Source organism: Geotrypetes seraphini, chromosome 2 (assembly GCF_902459505.1).
Source record: "Geotrypetes seraphini chromosome 2, aGeoSer1.1, whole genome shotgun sequence".
Classification (NCBI taxonomy): domain Eukaryota; kingdom Metazoa; phylum Chordata; class Amphibia; order Gymnophiona; family Dermophiidae; genus Geotrypetes; species Geotrypetes seraphini.
The window spans coordinates 509,106,832-509,134,277 of NC_047085.1; the positions used below are offsets into that span (position 1 = coordinate 509,106,832).

The window sequence follows — 27,446 nt, forward strand, 5'->3', positions numbered from 1 at the left end:
GGCTCGTGAGGAGGTAGTACATAAAGCCTAGGGCTGTGAAAGCTTTTGAGCCCAGGTGGTACTTCTGAGGAGCTAGGGTTTATACATTAGAGGTGAGGAGTCTGAGGTATATATTGAGCTTGGTGAGAGTTCAATTGGTGATCCTCACAAGAACATTTATATATAAAAATTGAGTGCCGTTTGGATAAATACTTATGGATACTAGCATTTTATAGATGCTGTTCCATCTACTTGGAACAGCCTGTTTAAGGCCTAGAGAATGACACGTGGACACAGTCTGTGCCCGTCCCACTCAGCTTTGAACCCAATAGTACTAAAGTCAGACTGCAAATTAGAGAAAGAAAGTTTAAGCGAGAAGACCTTAAGGCTTCAATATCAACTATAGCTGGGTGGGATTTAATTCCTTTTCTGGAAGATTTAACCATCATTTAAATTTAGTCACAGACACTTGCACCATCTTTTCGTTGTCGCAGTTCCCAGGTGTAAATGCTATTTTATAAACCATTCCTAACTCTAAGCTTATAGAATAACTCATTTTTCAGTGCCAATTTTCTGGGTGCTATATATAGAATGTAGCTCTCAGCAAGTCTATATGGTTTGTCTCCCGTGTGGATCATCTGGTGAATTTTTAGTTCTAAAAGACAAGTGAATGTTTTCTTACACTCAGTACATGTAAATGGTTTTTCTCCTGTATGGATCCTCTGGTGATTTTTAAACATGAAAGCAAAGTAAAGCTTTTATTACACTTGGAACATGTAAATGGTTGTACCCGTGTGGAACATTTGATGAATTTTTAGATATGAAAGCTCAGTGAAGCTTTAAATACACTCGGTACATGTAAATGGTTTTTCTCCCATGTGACTCATTTGATGACGTTTTAAATGTGAAAGCCGACTGAAGATTTTATTAGACTCAATACATGTAAATGGTTTGTTTCCCGTGTGAATCATTTGATGATAGTTTAGCACTGAAAGCCAAGTGAAGCTTTTATTACACTCAGTACATGTAAATGGTTTTTTTCCTGTGAATCATTTGATGAAGTTTTAGCTCTGAAAGGCGACTGAAGCTTTTATTACACTTAGTACATGTAAATGATTTGTCTTCCGTGTGAATAATTTCATGATGTTTTAGATATGAAAGCAGAGTGAAACTTTTATTACAGTCGGTACATGTAAATGGTTTGTTTCTCATGTGAATCATTTGATGACGTTTTAGATTGGAAAACCATGTGAAGCTTTAATTACACTCGGTACATGTAAATGGTTTTTCTCCTGTATGGATCCTGTGGTGAAGTTTTAGCTCTGAAATCCAAGTGAAGCTTTTATTACACTCAGTACACGTAAATAGTTTTTCTCCTGTATGGATCCTCTGGTGTCTTTTTAGCTCTGAAAGCCTAGTGAAGCTTTTATTACACTCAGTACACGTAAATGGTTTCTCTCCTGTATGGATCCTGTGGTGAAGTTTTAGCTCTGAAAGCCAAGTGAAGCTTTTATTACACTCAGTACACGTAAATAGTTTTTCTCCTGTATGGATCCTCTGGTGTCTTTTTAGCTCTGAAAGCCTAGTGAAGCTTTTATTACACTCAGTACACGTAAATGGTTTCTCTCCTGTATGGATCCTGTGGTGAAATTTTAGTTCTGAAAGCCGAGTGAAGCTTTTATTACACTCAGTACACGTAAATGGTTTTTCTCCTGTATGGATCCTCTGGTGTATTTTTAGCTCTGAAAGCCGAATGAAGCTTTTATTACACTCAGTACACGTAAATGGTTTCTCTCCTGTATGGATCCTGTGGTGAAGTTTTAGCTCTGAAAGCCAAGTGAAGCTTTTATTACACTCAGTACACGTAAATAGTTTTTCTCCTGTATGGATCCTCTGGTGTCTTTTTAGGTCTGAAAGCCTAGTGAAGCTTTTATTACACTCAGTACACGTAAATGGTTTCTCTCCTGTATGGATCCTGTGGTGAAGTTTTAGTTCTGAAAGCCGAGTGAAGCTTTTATTACACTCAGTACACGTAAATGGTTTTTCTCCTGTATGGATCCTCTGGTGTATTTTTAGCTCTGAAAGCCGAATGAAGCTTTTATTACACTCAGTACACGTAAATGGTTTCTCTCCTGTATGGATCCTGTGGTGAAATTTTAGTTCTGAAAGCCGAGTGAAGCTTTTATTACACTCAGTACACGTAAATGGTTTTTCTCCTGTATGGATCCTCTGGTGTCTTTTTAGCTTTGAAAGCTGAATGAAGCTTTTATTACACTCAGTACACGTAAATGGTTTCTCTCCTGTATGGATCCTCTGGTGTATTTTTAGCTCTGAAAGCCGAATGAAACTTTTATTACACTCAGTACACGTAAATGGTTTCACTCCTGTATGGATCCTGTGGTGAAATTTTAGTTCTGAAAGCCGAGTGAAGCTTTTATTACACTCAGTACACGTAAATGGTTTCTCTCCTGTATGGATCCTGTGGTGAAATTTTAGTTCTGAAAGCCGAGTGAAGCTTTTATTACACTCGGTACAAGTAAATGGTTTGTTTCCCGTGTGAATCATTTCATGACGTTTTAGATATGAAAGCTGAGTGAAGCTTTTATTACACTCAGTACATGTAAATAGTTTGTTTCCCATGTGAATCGTTTGATGACGTTTTAGATTTGAAAGGTGAGTGAAGGTTTTATTACACTCAGGACCTGTAAATGGTTTGTTTCCTAAGTGAATCGTTTGATGACGATTTAGATGTGAAAGCCAAGTGAAGCTTTTATTACACTCAGTACATGTATATGGTTTGTCTCCAGTATGGATCCTCTGGTGAATTTTTAGTTCTGAAAGCGAAACAAAGCTTTTATTACACTCAGTACATGCATGTGGTTTGTCTTCCATGTGGATAATCTGGTGTCTTTTTAAGCCTGAAACATGAGTGAAACTTTTATTACACTCAGGACATGTAAATGGTTTGACTGCTGTGTGGGTTTGTTGGTGAATTTTTAGAGTTGAAAGCCGAGTGAAGCTTTTATTACATTCAGTACATGTAAATGGTTTGTTTCCCATGTGAATCATTTGATGACGTTTTAGATGTGAAAGCCAACTGAAGCTTTTATTACATTCAGTACATGTAAACGGTTTGTTTCCTGTGTGAATCATTTGATGACGTTTTAGATGTGAAATCTGAGTGAAGCTTTTATTACACTCAGGACATGTAAATGGTTTGACTGCTGTGTGGGTTTGTTGGTGAATTTCTAGAGTTGAAAGTTGAATGAAGTTTTTATTACACTCAGTGAATTTATATGGTTTCTCATTTTTATGTTTGCTTTTGTACCTTTGAAGTTCTGAAAACAAGGGAAAGCTCCTCTTATACTTAATACATGTAAATTCTTTGTGGTGTGTTTTTCCTTTTCTCTTACCATGGTGGACTTCAGAAGTCACTTTATCACTACTATTAATTTGGAAGGGTCTCCCTGTTAGGTCTCCATCCCTTGAGTCTCCTGTAGGGTCTTCATGCTCCTTTGATTCCTGCTTACAATTCTTTGTGTTAATCCTCTCAATTCCCAAGGAAATATTCTCATAGACGTTTCCCGATTGTCTTTGGACTTGTTCTATTTCTACAGGATCTTCTCCTTGCTTCTTTTCTCTCTTCTTTTCTTGTGTGATCTGATGATCTGTTGGATATAAACAGAAGATATTAATCATGTGCCAGAAGACAGTGGTGGTTTTTAAGAGGAGGACTAGTTATCTTACACTGGGATTTTCTATGTGTGGATTCAAATGGAACTTTCTTAATTGAAAACTATTTGCTGAAGTGTTCTTCTAAAAACACTGCAGGTTTCTGAAATGACAAAATGTTTACTGGAAATGGCATGGGTAGAAACTAATCAATCCGCCCAAAATCCTTTTTCTGCCTAATTTTGGTTTATTCCAAAATTCTATGGCCGAAACTGAACTTGCATTTTCAATGGAGGCCAACATTTATGCTTTGTCCTGCTCCATCCGTTTTTCTCCCCTCTGAATAGAAGCAGCTGCCACTCCCTTGTTTCTGCAGATGCCCCCCTTGGGGCTATTTTACAATCCCTGGTGGTCTAGGGTTGTAGTCAAGGCAGGAGTGATTCCCCAGTCACTCCTACCCATGCTGGCTATGATCTCAAATGGCTGCCCAACCTCTGGCACCAATCTCATGAGACAGCATACAAGATCATGACAGCCATTTTGAGAGTTGAGCTTACAAGGCCAAAATTACTGGGGCTCAATCCTGCTCCTTCACAAAAATCACTAGATCCCACGTATTGTAATGTGGTCCTGTGGGGAGGGAGGGGGAGGGGAAGAGAGGGTTACTCTTTGCATTCTCTTTTGGTGTTTATGTAATGGGATTGCAAGTAATGCATTTATGGTCTGATATGGTAGTATACAGTATATGATGAATAGAGTTACATGAGAACATAAGAATGGCCTTAATGGGTCAAACCCATGGTCCATCAAGCCCAGTAGCCTGTTCTCATGGTGGCCAATCCAAGTCACAAGTACTAGGCCAAAACCCAAGGAATAGCAATAATCCGTGCTACCGATACAGGGCAAGCAGTGGCTTCCCCCATGTCTTTCTCAATAACAGACTATGGACTTTTCCTCCAGGAACTTGTCCAAACTTTTCTTAAAACCAGCTACACTATCCACCCTTACCACATCCTCTGGCAACGCGTTCCAGAGCTTAACTATTCTCTGAGTGAAAAAAAATTTCCTCCAATTGGTTTTAAAAAGTATTTCCCTGTAACTTCATCGAGTGTCCCCTATTCTTTGTAATTTTTGACAGAGTGAAAAATCGATCCACTTGTAACCAAAGCAGCGCTTTCCTCACGACTCTCCACATATCAGTTATTCCTTGTATCTACCACCATAGGACTTGAAGACAACTATCTTGTCGAAACGCAGGCCATGTTGGGTCCTACGCTTTCAGCCGACTAGGTCCTTTAGGTTTTTATGTGGATTATTTTATTTTCATGTGGATTGCTTAATTGCACCTTAGGAACTTTGAAATTTTCAATAAAGTCCATCTCGGGAACATCATCACTCCAAAGTGTTTTTTTGGTTTCTCCTGGACTCTTCTTTGTGGATTCCATAGGGTCAATTCTCTCTAGTTTTGTTTTAACACCCCCCCCCCCCTCAACAGCAGAAAAGTACTATAGAATCAAAGGCTACATTCACTAAGCAAACCGATCGTTTATCGCTCGGTTTGCGCTCTCTTTCCAACTCTGGCTCGATTCAGACCTTCCTCCAGACCCCGTCCACACCCTATCCGATCTGTGTATGCAAATGAGTAAAAAGGCATGTAAATTTCTTAACGCGTCGATTCATGAAACCATTTCGTCCAAACCGACTGGCCTTTCCGTTCCAAAAAGTTACGACTGCTGAGGACCAGTCGTTTACATCCTCACCCACTATTTCTGCCTAGCAACTGATGCGTGCATGTTAAGAACCCCATTAAAAATATATATCAACCCCTCAAAAAATCCAAAATATATCTAAACTTTAAAATATCTGTAAACTTTCATGCACATAAGCGTTAGAAATGTTTTTATTTTTTTTAGAATGTGCATAGTGAGCGCAGGAGTGAATCTCGGATTTATAATGCGCATGGCGAGAAAATCTCGGATTAAAACCCCTTGCTCTTCTTGCACATTGTACATTTCAAATATCTATGCCATATACTAAAAAAATACAAAATCAAAAATAGCTTTTAAGGGCCAGCTATCCCTCCCCTTCCTTCCAGCTAGATTGTCGCATGCATGTGACATCATGGTGTCGCTAGTGGTTGCTATGTGCTTCACGGCAGATAGATGGAACACTTGTAATGTATATAATGTGATTAGGATCAAGGGAGAAAAAGACCTCAAAATACCCCTAAAATGTGATCAATGAAGTCACAAATATTTTGGGGTTAGGTATCATCACCGGTCAAAAACCCTTGAATTAATGTTTTTTTTAATTTTCAATTATATTTTATAATTTTCATTGATTTTTAATTCATTCTTCTTTTATTATAAATACCAATATGTATCAATTTAAAACTTAAATCTTTCCTTCTAGATAGTTGAGCAATCAAGTGACCAGCAACTGTTGGTTCAATATCACAATAATCATTCTATTTGTATTTAGAAAATAGTAAGCACTTATCTTCGATAACCCAACGGAGGCCCGGTCCGTTTCGCTCTAATGGGCTTCTTCAGGGGTAGTGAAAGGCTTATGTGATTGCCAGTTAAGTTTCCATTTTGCTCAAAAATCTTTAAACAGAAGGAAAAAATAAACAAATACATTATATACCAATTTTTACTGAATAAATCATTCATAAGTTTCAAAGAACACCCAGTGCACTGCCATTAATACCATAATGAAAACTATGATCATTTGTGTGAATTTTCTTTAAATGTGTATCATGTTGTTAAGTTTACCTAAGTTAATTCAATGCATCCATAGATTGAAATATTGATACTAATGTTGCAATTCTAGCTGGTAAACTCAAAATCTTTTTTGCAACAGTTTCAATATAACACAGTTAAATGAATGTATCCGTTAAATACATGTGTTTAAAGTGTCACAAGTATGGCTGTAAGCTCAATCTCTAATTTACGACGTTCAGATATTCTGTACTTTACAAGGCTTAGTAATATTTATAAAAACGGCAGAAATCTAGAATCTAACTTGTCTGTAATTGAATAATACTTGCCGTTGCTGAGATTTTCACAGACTACAGATCGGGTTGTAAAACAACAAAAAAAATGGCGCTTGTGTTTAAATAGAACGCCATGAATTTATTGACCAATCAGAACACTGATACATAAATTACCATGCTGCCGATTTTAAAACTTATCGGCACAAGCTCTAACTTTCATTCAAAACTCCTAGACATATTAAAGTCTGACATTCACAACAAATCTAACCATTCATCAACTCATTTGCAACAGTTTTAATGTAACACAGTTAAACGAATGTATCCATTAAATAAATGTGTTTTGAGTATCACAAGTATGGCTGTGAGCTCAATCTCTTATTTACGACGTTCAGATATTCTGTACTTTACAAGGCTTAGTAATGCTTATAAAAACGGCAGAAATCTAGAATCTAACTTGTCTGTAATTGAATGATACTTGCCGTTGCTGAGATTTTCACAGACTACACATCGGGTTGTAAAACAACAAAAAAATGGCGCTTATGTTTAAATAGAACGCCGTGAATTTATTGACCAATCAGAACACTGATGCATAAATTACCATGCTACCGATTTTAAAACTTATCGGCACAAGCTCTAACTCACATTCACAACTCCTAGATATATTAAAGTCTGACATTCACAGCAAACCTGACCATTCATCAACTCAATACCTGCCGTTGGTGAAACCTTCGTTCACTATGCACCAGATTGTAAAAATTAGAAAACAAAATGGCACTCGTTTTTAACTGAACGTTGTGAACCCATTAACCAATCAAAACACTGATGTGTGATCAATGTGGTTTTATGTTGTTATTTTTGAAAAATTTCTTCATAAAAACACCAAAGAAAGTGTTAAAACTTATTTTAAATACGATGAAATCCTTTAAATAGTATGCTTTACAATGTAATGAAAATGAGTCTGCAATAATGTGTGTAATCTCAGAAAAACATAAAGTTTGATTTAAAGATGACGCTGTGTTTAAAGAGAGATTACAAAACTCACAGCCAATCGGATCTGAACATATTTAAAAAAACAAATATTTGAACTTTGTAATATACACTGTATGTTTATATTAAAATCCGGTGATGTACCTGACTGGATATATATATAAAGAACTATTTAATCAATCTTTATAGCATTGAAATAATACTGTGTTTTAAAAGAATGCATGCCATTCTATTTGGCTATTTAGTCCACAAGGCTCTAATGAGTGGAGTCTCGAGATCCAAGATTGTTCTCTTCTCAATAAAAACTGATTACGATCGCCCCCTCTGTTGGATTTAAGAACTTGATCAATAACCCAGCATTTAAGTTGTTGAAATTTATGTTGAAATTCATTGCAATGGGCTACCATGGGGGCTTCAATTTTTGTTCTTTTGAGATTGGACCGATGTTCATTCAATCTTATTTTCAAACTTCTGATGGTTTTACCAACATAAATCTTGTTACATGGACATGCAATGAGATAAACAACATGAGTACTGTTACAATTACTGAAGAAATTTGTCTTGTACTGATTTGAATCAAACGGATTGGTGAAATTATCTGATTGTATCATAATTTCACAGTTGGAACAATGTCCGCATTTGAAATGACCTTTCAATATTGGAGACTTCTTGGTAGTGGGTTTGAGCTCAGATGGACTTAAGAGTTCTTTAAGGTTCTTACCACGAGAATATGCATTTCTTAGATTGATGTCTTTAAAGATGTCTAAGGTTTGCATTACTTTCCAGTGTTTCTTCATTACATATGAAATTCTGGGACTTGCATTGTTGTACTTGGAGACAAAGGTGCAAACATTTTCATTAGAATGATGATTTGAAACTGGATTTAACAAATATTGTCTGTTATTGAATTTTGCTCTTGTGTATGCTGCATTGATGTTTTTTCTATTGTATCCTCTGTTTAGGAACTTTTCTTTTAATGATTTAGATTGATGTTTAAAATCTTTCTCATCATTACATATGCGCTTGTATCGTAAAAATTGAGAGTATGGTAAACTAGTTTTACATCCCAATGGATGACAACTGGTTGAATGTAGTAGAGTGTTACGATCTGTGCTTTTATGATAAACTTTAGTTGTGAATCCATTTGTTGTTTGTGAAACTTCAACATCCAAAAAGTTTATCTTGTGATAAGAATGTGTATATGTAAAGATGATGTTATCATTACATGTGTTTAGCCATTTAAAGAAAAGATCAAATTCCTCAATGGTGCCAGACCATAGAAGAAAAACATCATCTATGAATCTATGCCATGATTTAATTCTACTGTTGAATGGTGATGATAGTATCCATTCTTTTTCAAAAAGATTCATAAAAATGCAAGCAATGGAAGGAGCAAAAGTCGCACCCATGGCGACTCCAGACAATTGGATATACAATTTGTCTAGAAACATGAAATAATTTTCTTGCATCGCTAATCTTGTGAGCTGTATTAAGAAGTCTGTTGGAACAAAATGCGGACGTGGCCTGGATTCCAAAATTTGACGGATAGCTTCGATAGCTTCTAATTGAGGGATGGATGTGTAAAGAGAGCTGATGTCCAAAGTAACCATCAGAAATGAGGTACCATCTGCCATCTGTTCAGATATTGTGTTCAAGATGTTCAAAAAATGCGTAGTGTCTTTAATGTATGAAAAATGACATTCAACATGTATTCTTAGAAATTTGTCGACATATGAAGATAATGCTTCTAGTAAAGATCCTTTTGCAGAAATGATAGGTCTGCCTGGTGGTTTCTCCATACTTTTGTGAATTTTTGGTAACAAATATAGAACTGGAATGGTTGGATTAACTACGTTCAAATATTGATATTCACGTTTTGTAAGATAACCGTTGGATAAAGCAATTTTAGTGATTTTTGAAATAGTAATTTTTAATCTATGTGTTGGATCAAGATGTATCTCCTTATAAATTGATGGATTGCATAATTGGGAAAGTGCTTCATCAATGTAGTCAGATCTGTTCATGACGACCACTGCACCCCCTTTATCTGCACTTTTGATCACTAATTGATCATTTTTGTGTAGATTCTGTAAAGCATTGCGTTGAATCCTGGTTAAATTGTTGTTTCTAAAGGAAAACTTCATCTGGTCTATTTCTTGCAAAACTAACTCTTTAAACACAATTAAGGTGGAGTCAATGGGACCTGGTGGAACCCAACTTGATTTATTATAAACCACCGAACGGTCAAAAATAGCTTTGTCTTTGAAAAAAATTTTTAATTGTAATGAGCGTATAAATTTTTCAAAGTCTATCCGAAATTGAAAAGCATTATAATGATTAGATGGTACAAAAGATAAACCTAAAGACAAAACGTGTTCTTCTATAGAGTTAAGTTGATATGAAGATAAATTCACTACGGTCGATACAAATTCCTTTGTTGTCGTCCTCGTCGATTGTTCCTGCCACCCCTTTGTCTTCGATAGTTTTGTCTTCGTGTGGCTAAAAAATCAGCTGAAGAATCACTACTGATAGATGAACTTTGTGTGGTTTGGGCACTTGAAGGTCTTACGACGGTATTTACATCATTTTTTCTGATTACGATCGCCCCCTCTGTTGGATTTAAGAACTTGATCAATAACCCAGCATTTAGGAGAACAGGAGTTCGACATTAAATTTAAAGATATTTCCAGTCAAGTTGATAAACATAAAGAATCTGTAAGAAAACAAAAAATGCGTAAACTAGCAAGAGATCAGAAAGACTATGAAACAGGTCGGGTATATCCTTGGATGTACAGAAAAAATGATAGATGAACTTTGTGTGGTTTGGACACTTGAAGGTCTTACGACGGTATTTACATCATTTTTTCTGTACATCCAAGGATATACCCGACCTGTTTCATAGTCTTTCTGATCTCTTGCTAGTTTACGCATTTTTTGTTTTCTTACAGATTCTTTATGTTTATCAACTTGACTGGAAATATCTTTAAATTTAATGTCGAACTCCTGTTCTCCTAAATGCTGGGTTATTGATCAAGTTCTTAAATCCAACAGAGGGGGCGATCGTAATCAGAAAAAATGATGTAAATACCGTCGTAAGACCTTCAAGTGCCCAAACCACACAAAGTTCATCTATCAGTAGTGATTCTTCAGCTGATTTTTTAGCCACACGAAGACAAAACTATCGAAGACAAAGGGGTGGCAGGAACAATCGACGAGGACGACAACAAAGGAATTTGTATCGACCGTAGTGAATTTATCTTCATATCAACTTAACTCTATAGAAGAACACGTTTTGTCTTTAGGTTTATCTTTTGTACCGTCTAATCATTATAATGCTTTTCAATTTCGGATAGACTTTGAAAAATTTATACGCTCATTACAATTAAAAATTTTTTTCAAAGACAAAGCTATTTTTGACCGTTCGGTGGTTTATAATAAATCAAGTTGGGTTCCACCAGGTCCCATTGACTCCACCTTAATTGTGTTTAAAGAGTTAGTTTTGCAAGAAATAGACCAGATGAAGTTTTCCTTTAGAAACAACAATTTAACCAGGATTCAACGCAATGCTTTACAGAATCTACGCAAAAATGATCAATTAGTGATCAAAAGTGCAGATAAAGGGGGTGCAGTGGTCGTCATGAACAGATCTGACTACATTGATGAAGCACTTTCCCAATTATGCAATCCATCAATTTATAAGGAGATACATCTTGATCCAACACATAGATTAAAAATTACTATTTCAAAAATCACTAAAATTGCTTTATCCAACGGTTATCTTACAAAACGTGAATATCAATATTTGAACGTAGTTAATCCAACCATTCCAGTTCTATATTTGTTACCAAAAATTCACAAAAGTATGGAGAAACCACCAGGCAGACCTATCATTTCTGCAAAAGGATCTTTACTAGAAGCATTATCTTCATATGTCGACAAATTTCTAAGAATACATGTTGAATGTCATTTTTCATACATTAAAGACACTACGCATTTTTTGAACATCTTGAACACAATATCTGAACAGATGGCAGATGGTACCTCATTTCTGATGGTTACTTTGGACATCAGCTCTCTTTACACATCCATCCCTCAATTAGAAGCTATCGAAGCTATCCGTCAAATTTTGGAATCCAGGCCACGTCCGCATTTTGTTCCAACAGACTTCTTAATACAGCTCACAAGATTAGCGATGCAAGAAAATTATTTCATGTTTCTAGACAAATTGTATATCCAATTGTCTGGAGTCGCCATGGGTGCGACTTTTGCTCCTTCCATTGCTTGCATTTTTATGAATCTTTTTGAAAAAGAATGGATACTATCATCACCATTCAACAGTAGAATTAAATCATGGCATAGATTCATAGATGATGTTTTTCTTCTATGGTCTGGCACCATTGAGGAATTTGATCTTTTCTTTAAATGGCTAAACACATGTAATGATAACATCATCTTTACATATACACATTCTTATCACAAGATAAACTTTTTGGATGTTGAAGTTTCACAAACAACAAATGGATTCACAACTAAAGTTTATCATAAAAGCACAGATCGTAACACTCTACTACATTCAACCAGTTGTCATCCATTGGGATGTAAAACTAGTTTACCATACTCTCAATTTTTACGATACAAGCGCATATGTAATGATGAGAAAGATTTTAAACATCAATCTAAATCATTAAAAGAAAAGTTCCTAAACAGAGGATACAATAGAAAAAACATCAATGCAGCATACACAAGAGCAAAATTCAATAACAGACAATATTTGTTAAATCCAGTTTCAAATCATCATTCTAATGAAAATGTTTGCACCTTTGTCTCCAAGTACAACAATGCAAGTCCCAGAATTTCATATGTAATGAAGAAACACTGGAAAGTAATGCAAACCTTAGACATCTTTAAAGACATCAATCTAAGAAATGCATATTCTCGTGGTAAGAACCTTAAAGAACTCTTAAGTCCATCTGAGCTCAAACCCACTACCAAGAAGTCTCCAATATTGAAAGGTCATTTCAAATGCGGACATTGTTCCAACTGTGAAATTATGATACAATCAGATAATTTCACCAATCCGTTTGATTCAAATCAGTACAAGACAAATTTCTTCAGTAATTGTAACAGTACTCATGTTGTTTATCTCATTGCATGTCCATGTAACAAGATTTATGTTGGTAAAACCATCAGAAGTTTGAAAATAAGATTGAATGAACATCGGTCCAATCTCAAAAGAACAAAAATTGAAGCCCCCATGGTAGCCCATTGCAATGAATTTCAACATAAATTTCAACAACTTAAATGCTGGGTTATTGATCAAGTTCTTAAATCCAACAGAGGGGGCGATCGTAATCAGTTTTTATTGAGAAGAGAACAATCTTGGATCTCGAGACTCCACTCATTAGAGCCTTGTGGACTAAATAGCCAAATAGAATGGCATGCATTCTTTTAAAACACAGTATTATTTCAATGCTATAAAGATTGATTAAATAGTTCTTTATATATATATCCAGTCAGGTACATCACCGGATTTTAATATAAACATACAGTGTATATTACAAAGTTCAAATATTTGTTTTTTTAAATATGTTCAGATCCGATTGGCTGTGAGTTTTGTAATCTCTCTTTAAACACAGCGTCATCTTTAAATCAAACTTTATGTTTTTCTGAGATTACACACATTATTGCAGACTCATTTTCATTACATTGTAAAGCATACTATTTAAAGGATTTCATCGTATTTAAAATAAGTTTTAACACTTTCTTTGGTGTTTTTATGAAGAAATTTTTCAAAAATAACAACATAAAACCACATTGATCACACATCAGTGTTTTGATTGGTTAATGGGTTCACAACGTTCAGTTAAAAACGAGTGCCATTTTGTTTTCTAATTTTTACAATCTGGTGCATAGTGAACGAAGGTTTCACCAACGGCAGGTATTGAGTTGATGAATGGTCAGGTTTGCTGTGAATGTCAGACTTTAATATATCTAGGAGTTGTGAATGTGAGTTAGAGCTTGTGCCGATAAGTTTTAAAATCGGTAGCATGGTAATTTATGCATCAGTGTTCTGATTGGTCAATAAATTCACGGCGTTCTATTTAAACATAAGCGCCATTTTTTTGTTGTTTTACAACCCGATGTGTAGTCTGTGAAAATCTCAGCAACGGCAAGTATCATTCAATTACAGACAAGTTAGATTCTAGATTTCTGCCGTTTTTATAAGCATTACTAAGCCTTGTAAAGTACAGAATATCTGAACGTCGTAAATAAGAGATTGAGCTCACAGCCATACTTGTGATACTCAAAACACATTTATTTAATGGATACATTCGTTTAACTGTGTTACATTAAAACTGTTGCAAATGAGTTGATGAATGGTTAGATTTGTTGTGAATGTCAGACTTTAATATGTCTAGGAGTTTTGAATGAAAGTTAGAGCTTGTGCCGATAAGTTTTAAAATCGGTAGCATGGTAATTTATGTATCAGTGTTCTGATTGGTCAATAAATTCATGGCGTTCTATTTAAACACAAGCGCCATTTTTTTTGTTGTTTTACAACCCGATCTGTAGTCTGTGAAAATCTCAGCAACGGCAAGAATTATTCAATTACAGACAAGTTAGATTCTAGATTTCTGCCGTTTTTATAAATATTACTAAGCCTTGTAAAGTACAGAATATCTGAACGTCGTAAATTAGAGATTGAGCTTACAGCCATACTTGTGACACTTTAAACACATGTATTTAACGGATACATTCATTTAACTGTGTTATATTGAAACTGTTGCAAAAAAGATTTTGAGTTTACCAGCTAGAATTGCAACATTAGTATCAATATTTCAATCTATGGATGCATTGAATTAACTTAGGTAAACTTAACAACATGATACACATTTAAAGAAAATTCACACAAATGATCATAGTTTTCATTATGGTATTAATGGCAGTGCACTGGGTGTTCTTTGAAACTTATGAATGATTTATTCAGTAAAAATTGGTATATAATGTATTTGTTTATTTTTTCCTTCTGTTTAAAGATTTTTGAGCAAAATGGAAACTTAACTGGCAATCACATAAGCCTTTCACTACCCCTGAAGAAGCCCATTAGAGCGAAACGGACCGGGCCTCCGTTGGGTTATCGAAGATAAGTGCTTACTATTTTCTAAATACAAATAGAATGATTATTGTGATATTGAACCAACAGTTGCTGGTCACTTGATTGCTCAACTATCTAGAAGGAAAGATTTAAGTTTTAAATTGATACATATTGGTATTTATAATAAAAGAAGAATGAATTAAAAATCAATGAAAATTATAAAATATAATTGAAAATTAAAAAAAACATTAATTCAAGGGTTTTTGACCGGTGATGATACCTAACCCCAAAATATTTGTGACTTCATTGATCACATTTTAGGGGTATTTTGAGGTCTTTTTCTCCCTTGATCCTAATCACATTATATACATTACAAGTGTTCCATCAAGCTTGTCATATTATATTATTATTTGGACACTATTTTGTTTTCCATTCTTTCAGTCAGTTCACGGCAGATAGAGCCACACAGCCTCCTGGGATTCATAGGCTGTATATAACGGCGCGTGATCCCAGCGCATTCAACAGCTGTTAACTGTTGTGCCTTCTAACAACTTAACAGTACTTTTCCTTATATTGCCTTTTTGTGACAACCATGCTTTGCGGTAGGCGCATTCGGAGCCTGCTAATGATGTCCGCGATTAAACCATGCCCCATTTCTACGCAGTGAAGTCCTAAAGAGCTAGCGCATGCGTTATGTGCTTTAAAACCAACAAGAAGACAGTGCGCACGCATGTCGATCAATGTTTCAGCACTAATAACAGCGTCTTAACGGTTGGACCATTTGCATGGACAAGCTTTACTGAATCGATCTGTTACAATGACTCGGAAATGGATAGGACACGAATCGGATAGATTTCGGGCCTTTAGTGAATCCTGCCCAAAGTCCTTTCATCCATCTAAATAGCCAGTTTCTGAGCAATAACATTCCAGGTATGTAGTGATTGCCAAAGCTCATGCCAGCGTTGGAAGTCCAAACGACTCTTCTGGATAACCGATAATTAGCCTCATATAAACAATCTGATTCCATGGGCAAATACCTAAATATTTAATACCCTTGGACGCCCATTTAAAAGGAAACCGACCCTGGAGATCAAGAACCTGGGTCTCCCCTAAAGTAAGATTCATCATTTCAGTCTTATCTAAATTGATCTTAAAACCAGATGCGCTCCCATAATCCTCAAAAATTTGTAACAGGTGCTCCACTGTACGTTCGGGATCCACCATATACAAAAGGTTATCATCCGCAAAGAGAGCTACACGATGTTCAATACCATCTACCAAAACCCCTTCAACTGAGGGTGATTCCGGATCAAGAGTGCCAATGGTTATATGGACAAAGCAAAGAGCAATGGGGAAAGCGGGCAGCCCTGCCGAGAACCGCGCGCTATAGAAAACAAATCTGTGTATGTCTGATTAATCCTAAGACACGCCCGGGGCTCATGATAGAGCGTGCGGACCCACTCATAAAAGGTCCTCCCCAATCCCACCTTCCCCATAACCGCCCACAAGAATTCCCATGACACCCGATCAAAAGCTTTCTCAGCGTCTACCGCCATCAAGACCGCTGGATCCCATCCCCGCCGCACTTGCCACATCAAATGCAGAGTTCGTTGGATGTTATCGCACACCTGCCGCAGTTGTATAAAGCCAGATTGATCCATATGAATCAAACTGGGGAGCAACTTACTCAAACATATAGCGAGCAATTTCACAATGATTTTAGCATCCACATTCAAAAGGGAAATAGGTCTATAGGAACTGCAACTTAACAGGTCCCTCCCTGGTTTCAAAAGAATCGCAATACCTGCCTCCCCCATGGTGCCCGATAAGCGACCCCCTGCCTGGACCCCATTCACTATATGTACCAACAGTGGGGCCACCTGTGCTCCAAATTTCTTATAAAAACAGCTCATATACCCGTCTAACCCCGGTGATTTGCCAGGCTTAGCAGCCCTGATTACACCCAAAACTTCCCCCAATGTGACCGGCTCATTGAGCTGCGCTCGGTCATCAGAGGACAGCTCAGGTAAACAAATCCTATCTAAAAAGCTATGTACACCTTCTTCCCGGCCCCATCAGCGCTGTACAGGTGACAGTAATATTCCAAAAAAGAGTTACGAATACCCTTATCCATAACCTGCACCGTCCCACCACTGTCTCGAATTGCTGTAATAGAGATCTTGCCTGCTTTATTTTAATGTAGCGTGCCAATTGTGCACTACAGATAGGACTGAAAGCGCTCACATACGTGATTGTATTCTTCCATTTGGAGCTGTGGTAGATCACCCTAGTTTTGTTAGTTGGTTGCTAAAGGGGAAATAGCATCACTTGTAGAATACACAGTTTGTAGCCTTTAATGTGGGTTTTGTGGGAGAGGTTTGCAGCATGTAATGTCAGTGTTCTCCCTAGGGCCTTTTAGCCGGGCGCTCCGCCCGGCTAATTTAGATGACCGCCCAGCTGTCATCTATCTTGAATCCTGCTGCTGCTGTCGCTGCTCAACATTTAAAAAAACAAACAAACAAAAAAAACCCTCCTCTCACCAGCTTGGAGATCGCTTGTAGCGAACTCATGCTTCGGGGCTCTAAAGTGTGCATGCCGGCTTCCCTTCTCTTCCCTCCGAAACCGGAAGTTACGTTCCGGGGGGAAGGAGAGAGAGAAGAGAAGGGAAGCTAGCACACATTATGTACTGCTGTTTTTTAAGCAAAAGTACAATATTCAATATCCGCTTTTTTATTGTGGTTGGTTTTGAATAAGTTTCTTTTCATAATAAATGTAAATGCCAGTAATCAAACATCAAGAACTCTACCTAAAAAAAGACACTATTACAAACAGTAGACCGGCTCGAAAACAGACTAGGATATACTGGGACGCCATAGATTTCCAAATTCTTCACACTATATAACAAGAAAAGAAATTGTTCCCTTCAGCAGAATATGCCCCGGGAACAAACAAATCGCCATAATTCCTGTTCACCTAAACTTCAAGCTTCTTAGCAGCACGCAACCGCAATTACTTCCAGTGTAAAGAAAAGAGGTGACAACCGAAAGGAAGCTAAAAGGCGTTTGGATCAGAGCTGGTTCTTTGTCGTATGAGTAATGCAGATAGTGGGAGTTAGGATCCGGGTTTTAACTTAATTAAGATGTGTTTAGATCAGAAAAATGGAAGTCTTTTAGGAAACAGCATTAATTGCGGGGATAGTAGAGGTTGCTTTTAGGGCCAGTGAGCAGTTAACCAAGGTCTCTTCTGAGGGGCAATAAAGACCACCAACAGTTAAAGCAAAGCAATAGATCTCGATAGCCAAAGAATCATCAATATATTATTTTACTTGCAGTGGGTGTTTTCAACTACCCCATTTGTCTAAGTAAATAACTTTTGGAAAATACTTTAATTATACATGCAGCATTATATACCATAGATATATAGCATGATTTAATATTCAAAAGTATTTTGTCCAATCAGCAGTGCTGGCATTAGTGGGATTGAAACAAGGCACTTGCATGGACACCCATGCTAGAAGGGGCCATAAGCCTTCCTACAACTGGGCCTCTGTATGGAAATATGATGGCAGATAAAGGCCAAATGGCCCATCCACTGTAACCATTATCTCTTCCTCTCTGAGATCCCATGTGCCTATCCCACACTTTTTTGAATTCAGACAAAGTCTCTTATTTCCATCACCTCTTCTGGGAAACTGTTCTTTGCATCTACCACCCTGAGGTGACATTGCATATTTTAAAGTCATCTGCCTTGACTAACCTGACCATTTTTTTTTCATCAAAAGGGGACGTCTATTAATTGTCAGTCCCGCCCCCAATCCTGCCCTTGCTCCGCCCCAATCCCACCCTAACCCCGTCCCCAGTTTCTTTCATTCATTTTTCATGTACACATAATATCTTATTAATTCATAATGGCCTCATTCCCATGTCCTTAGTGCCCCCAGTGTGCCTCCTTCCTATGTCTTTAGTGCCCCTAGCAGGGGTAGGGAACTCCGGTCCTCGAGAGCCGTATTCAAGTTGGGTTTTCAGGATTTCCCCAATGAATATGCATGAGATCTATTTGCATGCACTGCTTTCAATGCATATTCATTGGGGAAATCCTGAAAACCCGACTTGAATACAGCTCTCGAGGACCGGAGTTCCCTACCCCTAGCCTAGTGCCTCCTTCCTATGTCCTTAGTGCCCCAAGTGCCTCCGTCCTGTGTCCTTAGTGCCTCCTTCCTATGTCCTTATGTGGGTCGGGACAATGGGACGGTCGGTCCAAAAATGGGACTGTCCTCGGGACGTATGGTCACCTTATGCATGAATGATTGACTCAGCATTGACAAGAGGGGGGACTTTTTTTTTAAGCCATCAAGTCTGCATCCCCCTGCCCCGACACCTCAAAATTACTTTGTCATCTAGTAGACTCCCCTATTGTTGCCACGAAAACAAAAAATTCCTTTCTTCAGTCGTTCCACATCTACAAACAGATTATATTCAAGCAAACAATGGATCCAAGATTTCTGCCCCCCCCCAAAAAAAAATTCTGACTTAGGTTGAAGTTGAATATGGAAGGAATTCTGGGCAAAAGTTGGTCTTTGCAGGTTGTGGATAAGAGCGGATTAAAGGGTAGGCCCAGGAGGCAGGTGCCTAGGGCCGGCGTTAGTGGGGGAGCAAACAGCAACAGATCCGGGAGGGGGGGGGGCAGCAGTCCAAACTTTTTTGCTAAACTCCTAAATTGGTGCCCTGGCATGGCAGCTGCCCTGGAGCTTTCCCTCTGCCGTGATGTGTCCTATGGGAAACGGGAAGTTGCGGCAGAGGGAAAACTCCGGGGCAGCTGCCGTGTCGAGGCCTCTCTGAAAAGGCCACTTTTGGCTGCGGGAGAGAAGTGATCTCTTGCCTGGCCTCCTCCCCCCTACTCTTCAGCTTTCCCCTTTCTCGGCTGTATTAGCAGGCAGGTGGGAGCAAGGAGAGCAGCTGCCCCCGGCACTCTGTTTTGGGCCCTTATGGTCGTCTACTTTTTCTCTGCTTCCCTGATGTGGCAGAAACAAAAGCTGCCTTCTTGATGTCGGAGAGGAAATTCCGGCCCAACCATGCAGCGATTGGCTGGCCCGGAATGTCCTCTCCGACGTCAAAATTGGCATCAGGAAGAAGGCAAGAAGCAGCGGTGGACCGGGGTTTGAATTGGTGCGGCAGGGAGGGAAAGCAATCACCCGTCCCGGTGTCCCCACGCACCGCTTCGGGACGCTGTCCCTGAAAACAGGACATTTCGGTGTCCCGAAGCAGTGGATTGGGACAACGGGACACTCGGTCTGAAAACGGGACTGTCCCGTTGAAAACGGGACGTATGGTCATCTTAGCCTTGACCTCTTAAAAAAAAAATGAATACAAATGATAATTACCATTTTCTCTGCGTACAGTGTGCTTTGTGTTTTTAAAAATTTTATTGTTTATAGATCATTTTGACTTGGCCATTTTAAAAAGTAACTCGCAAAAAAGTGTGGGCACCCCTGCTGTACTGTCTTGAAGAAAGATTTGGCCTCTGAAAGCTAACTGAAAAATGGATTAGTCCAATAAAATGGTATTTTCTTATTTCTCATTATTTGTTTTATTTCTATTTGTTAATTTGTAAAGTGGCGATTGTTATGTAGCAGTTTTTTTCAAATTTACATCTACTGTCTTTATATTTTGCACAGTATTAGAGGAAGTGTCACTGTTTCTGTGGTGTTGCATTGAATGCAGAGTCTGGTTTCTTGGTTCAGTATAACTTTTGTCTACACAGTTCTATTTTTAGTTTGTGTTATTCTATATTGGGCGAGGGTGTATCTGTCTGTGTGTATGAAAGGACATGGCTTTCTGTTAGCAATGACTGTACAGGATCAATTGACTAAGCAGGACCTGGCTTGTTTAGTGTTACATTGCGTGTGTTGGTATTCTAGTGCTCACTGCAGTGTTTAAAATGCTGCCTTTTCCAAGGTTCACCCTTGTTGTGTGACTCATGGATTACTACTAAAAATATCTTTTTTATATAGAGAAGGGGGTTGTTAAAAAAATGATCAGCACTGGCTGTCATATATGCTAGGTACGCCACTGGATTTAATGACCCTATTCTAACTTTACTGTTGATGTAGGTGTTGCTCCCCCCACCCACCCACCCCCACACACACTATAAAGAATTAAATTAAAATTGTATTAACATCAAGCAGCTTTCAACTGACATTATAAGCAAATAAAAATAAAATATTTTTAATACATTGCTAATTATTTCCTGCATCTTTACCTAAGCTGTTTTGCCCTAGCTCTCACTTTGCTCTACAGCAAAATAAAAAATTAGCAGATAAAGATCAATCACACAGGACTCCTTCAAGGCTCAGTAACACCTCTCCATAAATTATATGGAAGAGGTCTGGAAGTGGGAATCGCATCTATTTCATATCCTCAGTGAGACCTCAGAAAGGAACCTAATGATCAAAACATTATTAGAGGTGCTGTAGAGCCATTTCTTGTATGACTGGATGAGCTATATTTATTTCTTTTTTTTTTAGTTGTTTAAATTCATGAAGAAATAAATGGCTAGATTGAACCTAATGACTTCATTAACGCATTTCCCTTTTTTAAACCTCTATCTATACCATTTGAAAGAGGGCAAATATCTAATTATTCCCTTCTAGAATTGGATACTTCTTAAATATAGTAAAAATATCCTGGCACAAGTGTCAAACCTTAAAAAAGGAAGTCATATTGAGCATTGGAAAATAATAATTAATAAAAATAGTACACATTTAGGGCTCCTTTTACTAAGCTGCGATAGTGGTTTTAGCATGCGCTTAGCGCGTGCAGAATTGCTGTGCGCGCTAGACGCTAATGCCAGCATTGAGCTGGTATTAGTTTTCCTGCGTAGCGCGAGGGTTTGCGCACACTAAAAACGCTAGCGCACCTTAGTATAAGAGGGGGTTAATTTTGCCCACCACCAATTTCCCCATCCCTCCCCACCTGGCTACTTTTTCATGCCACCCAGCTGGAAAAAATTTCTGAAGAGAACACTGTAATGTAATATGTGATTTATGGATTGAATAAATAAAACATAAAGATATTTGCAAATAAAACAAATATTTGCCCCATATAAAAATATCTGAATATCTCTCGCGCGCTCAGATAAAGAAGAGTCAAGTTTGGAAATTAAGGTTACAACTCCCCCCTTCATCTCAGCAGTTTTACCCCATCCCTCTTATTACTGCACTCACCTGAGCAGCTGCTTCTCCCAGGTTCTCTTTCCTCTGATCCTGGCTCTTCCCTTCGTTCAATGTGGGATATAATATCAGGAGTGACGGAAGGAGAGCCTATTCCTGGGGAAAGAAAACTGTATTAGGTCTCCCAAAAGTATATATTGTTGGATTTCCAGCCCAAAGAATTTCACCAACTTCAAAAAAACAAAAATACTCAAACCCTCAATTAGTGGAACAGTTTTAGACCCTGCAAATCTCAGTAAAATCACATAAATCTTCTTTACTCATCATCTTGATAGTGTTGGATATTGAGATCAGGCTTATTTCAATATGTGTGAACTTCCTTATCCTTTATATAACAAGCAGGTCTCCATCTAATCCAAAACATCTGGAATAAGATGAAACAAACACCCAGATAATGTTCAGACCGATATGAACACAAAGAGCGAGCAGGAAGAGAAAATTAACTTCGTATGTCCCAGAAAACTCTTTTCTGCAGTAAAAATCAGCCGTTTCAGAGATTACCTTAAACCAAAGCATAAGGATTTCTTTTCAATTCTAATTCTGGGTATTTCTTTTTTTTTTTTTTATTATTTATTTATAATTTTATACATTATTCCCAAGCATAAACATCTTGTACAGTAAGATTGTTTTAAATACACATAAAGAAAAAGAAAACAAATTACAATACGATATAGAAGATATTAAATATCATAACATCTTCTCCTTATAAAGACAATCTCTAGTCCACAATAATTGGATCCTAGACTTCAATAGGGTGGATTAAAACAAAAAGATCATAAGATTAATCTTATACTTAAGAAAATCTAAATGGATGAAATCGCGGGGAGCTAATCATGTATTTCTGTTGTTACTTCTATTTTTTCACCTTTCTCAAGACGTTTCAATGCCACAAATTTGGTTAGGTGTGTCGGATCAAAGAAAACATATTTATCAGAACCATAATGAACAATACATTTGCAAGGAAATCTAAGGAAAAATTTCCCTCCCACTGAAATTACACCAGATTTTAATAACAAAAACTGCTTTCTTCGTTTTTGAGTCTCTTTGGTAACATCAGAAAAAATTTGTACTTTCTGACCCAGGAACTCTTTAGTTCTATTTTTAAAGAACATTTTCATAATCCAGTTCTTGTCTGGCATCAATACAACTGTTACCAGTAATGTCGCAGGTTTAACTAATTCTTTCATTGAACTTTCCAGTAATGTAGTAATGTCCAATTTTGATTCCTGTTGTTGCTCGTTGATCAATTGCTGATCCAATTTTCTATCAGGCAGGTAAAATACTTGTGTAAATGGTGGAATTAATTCTTCTGAAACTGAGAAAATCTCCAAGAAGTATTTTTTTAACATTTCCCTAGGAGACATAGAAGGTATCCTGGGAAAGTTTAGGAACCGCAAATTATTGGCTCGTTGGCCATTTTCAATCATTTCCAGTTTCATCCTGATATTTGTACTATCTCTAATCATAGTTTCTTGTACTTGTTTGACCCCTACTATCTCATTTTTATTTTTGTCTGAGGTAGCTTTGACTATAGTCAATTCTGATTGCATTTGAGTCAATTCTTGTTCCTGCTTATCAACTTTCATTTCTAGTGCTTTAAGTTGTAGAGTCAGTGAATTTCCCAGTTTGACTACTAAGTCCCAGAGAGACTCCATTGTAATTTCAGTGGGTTTTTCAACCAAAAAGAAGGAAGTCTCACCTGCCATACTTGCAGTAATCAAGTCTTGTTGTGTCTCCCTTTCCTTTGATGTTCCAGCCGCAGTATCTCTCTCCAGACTTAAAAAGTCTTTTGATAGTTCTAATACATCGCTCAAAGGTGAACCAGCCTCCTGGGCTACCGGCACTGCCTCTATGGACGTGCCTTGTGCCTGCGGTGAGCTAGTATGCTGCGGTTGGGGGGGAGTATCTCTTTCTTCCGGGCTCAGCGTAACCTCTAGCCCCTGGATTCTGGCGGCGTCACCCCGTACCGCCAAGTCCTGCGGGCGATTCCCCGAAGTTGCAGGCTCCCTCTGAAGCCGCGTCAATAGGCGCTCAATAGTGAGAGGAGGAGGAATTACAGAACGCCGCGAGGCTCCGGCGGCACTTCTCCCTCTCCTCTTAGGCATGAGGAAATCTTCAGAGCAAGCTGAATATCCAGACAAGGTAAATTATAATATCTACCGAACGCTCAGGAGACGCTCCGAAATTCAACCACTCACGGCCATCTTGGATCTCTCTGTCATTCTGGGTATTTCTTGATAGTTTTGCAACCCATATCCTATCCCCAATATCACTGATGACGTTCATTTGTGGTGCAGAGAGAAGGTCTGCTAAAGGGAAGAAAAACTCCATGGGAATATCTTACCTGCTGGCTTTATTTATATCCCATCATACCTTTTCAGTTCAAGATGGTATACAGTATAGCAGTGAACAAAGTAGTTACAAGGTACAGGAAGATCTATATGTACAGGGTTGTAGCTTGTACATGAGTATCAGGGATTGGGTGGAGAAAGAGGGGTAGGTAAGTGAGGAGTGATTGGAGAAGTTGGAGAGAAGATAGTCAGGTTCTGAAGGAAGGGAGTTCAAACAAATTTGTTGAATAGGTGAGTTTTCATTGCTTTTCTGAAAGATTGGTATGTCGATGAATTCAGGAGGAAGTTACTTAGGGTGATGTTCCAGATGCCAGCTTGGAAGGATAGTGTCCTATCAAGGAATGTTTTGAATTGACATCCCTTGAGATTAGAGAAAGCGAATAGTAATGGTCTGCAAGAGAGGTGGGATTTGTCCTGTAATTGTCTCAGAAGGTAGGTGGGTGAGGTGCCGAATACTGTCTTGTAACATAGGCACCCGAATTTGAAGCTAATTCTAGCCTCGATTGGTAGCCAATGGAGTCTTTTGAAATATGGGGTGATGTGGTCTGATGTTTTTAGTCCGAAGCCGTGTTTTGGATCGTTCTCAGTCTTTTAAAGTTTTTTTTGTGGGATCCAAGGTAGATTATGTTGCAGTAATCCAGTGATCTGAGGATTAATGTTTGTACTAGTAGTCTGAATGATGTGGAGTCAAAGTAGGGTTTTAACATGCGTAGTTTCCATAGAAGGTTGAAACATTTTTTGATTAAGATATTGGTATGGGCTTCCTGTGTTAGTTGTTGGTCAAGGGTGAAACCTAGGAATTTATGGTGGGGTCCTATGGTGGGGTCAATTGGGAAGTTTTTTCCATTAAGGTTGATTGACGAGTCAATGAGTTTCCTTGTTGAGGTGGCCATAAAGAATTTGGTTTTTTCTGGGTTTAGTTTGAGTTAGAAGTTTTTTTCTCCAGAGTGTTACCTGGTCAATGACTGATGAGATGAAGAGTCGGGTTTCTGTTGCCATGGAAGAGATTGGGATGACGATAGTGATGTCATCCACATATATATAGGCTTTGAGGTTCAGTTTTGAAAGCTTTTGGCCTAGGGGGGCCATGTATACGTTGAAAAGGGTGGGAGCGAGAGGGGAGCCTTGGGGAACACCACGGGGATTGGTCCATGATTGTGAGTATAGCATTTTTTAAGGAAGCCTTTGAACCAGTTTAGTACTTGGCCCGAGATACCTAAGGCATCCAGACAGCTCAAGAGTATGTCGTGGTCCACTAGATCAAAGAAGCTGCTCAGGTTGAATTGTAGAATCAGTGCCTGGTTCCCTGAGCTGAGGATGTGTGAAATGTGGTCCACGATGGAGGCTAAGGCAGTTTCGATGCTGTGGTGTGAACAAAATCCTGATAAAGACCCGAATGGTCCATGCAGTCTGCTCAAACATACACTCTAAAATTTAATGCTTTAATTTAAATTATTCTTTTTCTTAGATATTTCTGGGCCACAAACCCAGAGCTCTGCCTGGCATTGTGCATTTATTGGAGTCTCCATCAAGTAATAACATGGGCTTCAGTAGGTTATTTCATTGTCCTCCTCTTTTACTTTTTAATTCAGTACTCTGCTTTTTCAGCAGTCAGTTTAGGCAATAGTGTAGCCTTTTGAGTCTCTCTTAGGATTTTTAAATGATAAAAAGCATTTTAGTCTAGATTAGAATAGAAGTTGTAAAAGATTTCAATCTCCTGGGCTCTGTTGTAAACAAAGAAGCAGGAAACTACTGTAGCAGGAAGAAATACTCTGCAGTGTAGCATTTGGTGGCTCTTCAATAAAGGCTCTCGACAAAATATTCAAAGGCAAGGAAACAACACTCCAAATGAAGATCAGACTTGTCCACACACTCATTTTCTCAGTGGTCAATTATGGATGTGAAAGCTGGATACTACAAAAACAAGACAGAAAGAAGATTGACTCATTTGAGCTTTGATGCTGGAGAAGGATTTTATGCGTGCTACTACCCCAAAATTGACTGGGTAAATGTAACATCAGGGCATCCAAGGGAGATAAAATTCCTTGATGAAATTAAGGACTTTTTTATGGAGAAGCTGATTCAGGAACCAACAAGAGGTGAAGCAATTCTAGACCTAGTTGGACCTAGGTGGAGCGCATGAATTGGTGCGGGAGGTAATGGTGCTGGGGCCATCTTAGCAATCAGATTTGATACAATACCTGGAATAAGTTCACACAGGAAATATAATATAACAGCATTTTATTTTAAAAAAAGGAGACTATGATAACATGAACAGAATGGTAAAAAAGAAACTTAAGAGGGGCAGCTGCAAAGGTCAAAAATTTACATCAGGTGTGGATGTTATTCAAAAATACCATCCTGGAAGCCCAGAGTAGATATATTCCATGTATTAAAAAAGGAGGAAGGAAGACCAAACAGCAGCTGGTGTGGTTAATGAGATACATGAAGGAAGCTATTGGAGCTAAAAGAGAATTTTTCAGAAGGATCCTATCCAAGGCAGCTGCTATTTCCTTGGATATTAGTTTCCCAAGATGAGAGTTCCTCTCGAGAATAAGAGAAGATTCTCATCTGCTATTTCAAATAGATTGGACTCAAAAAGATGTGCTACAATAAGAAAATATTTGAGTTTATTTATAACAAGATAAGTCAAATATAATATTCTTTTGTATCCAGGGAGAGAAGAGCACCCTTTAGCACCTCTTGATTTTCTCTCCAAACAGCAGCTTTAGAGTTTAAACATTTATATTTCCTCTAACATCATTCTGTGGCAATTAGCATACAATGGCCCAGCCAATCACGTAGCCAATCTTTCGGGGAATAACATGGGAAAGGATGGATCACCTTGGACCACACACCCAGGGGATAGTGCCAAAGCCTCCAATTTCTCAAAGTTGATCCACAATCCTGAGAATGCTCCGTACCATATCACCCAGAAATACGAGCATGTCATCTGCGAGGTTTAGAGGATCAATTATTGATATCTGGAACATGTAAGTCTTGACTTAGAGGTGCATTTGCTCAGTAACCCAAGATGTTGTTAACACTGAGAGGGCACGAAGAACATTAACAGAAGTCTCATGCACATTTATATTACGTAGATAGTTATATGTTTCTATTATATCTCCCCCCTCTCCC

General features: G+C 38.1%; 1 protein-coding gene across 1 annotated transcript in view; it reads right to left on the reverse strand.

Moving 5' to 3' along the window:
• Nucleotides 1-707: 707 nt before the first annotated feature.
• LOC117354604 (zinc finger protein 271-like) overlaps nucleotides 708-27,446 on the reverse strand; it is a 106,649-nt gene continuing 79,910 nt past the window's right edge. The window contains exons 5-6 of the mRNA XM_033932391.1: nucleotides 21,952-22,053; nucleotides 708-3,647 (exon numbers count right to left, since the gene is read on the reverse strand). Coding sequence (XP_033788282.1) covers nucleotides 1,237-3,647; nucleotides 21,952-22,053 — 2,513 coding nt within the window. The 3' untranslated portion in view covers nucleotides 708-1,236. The remainder of the gene's footprint in view (nucleotides 3,648-21,951; nucleotides 22,054-27,446) is intronic.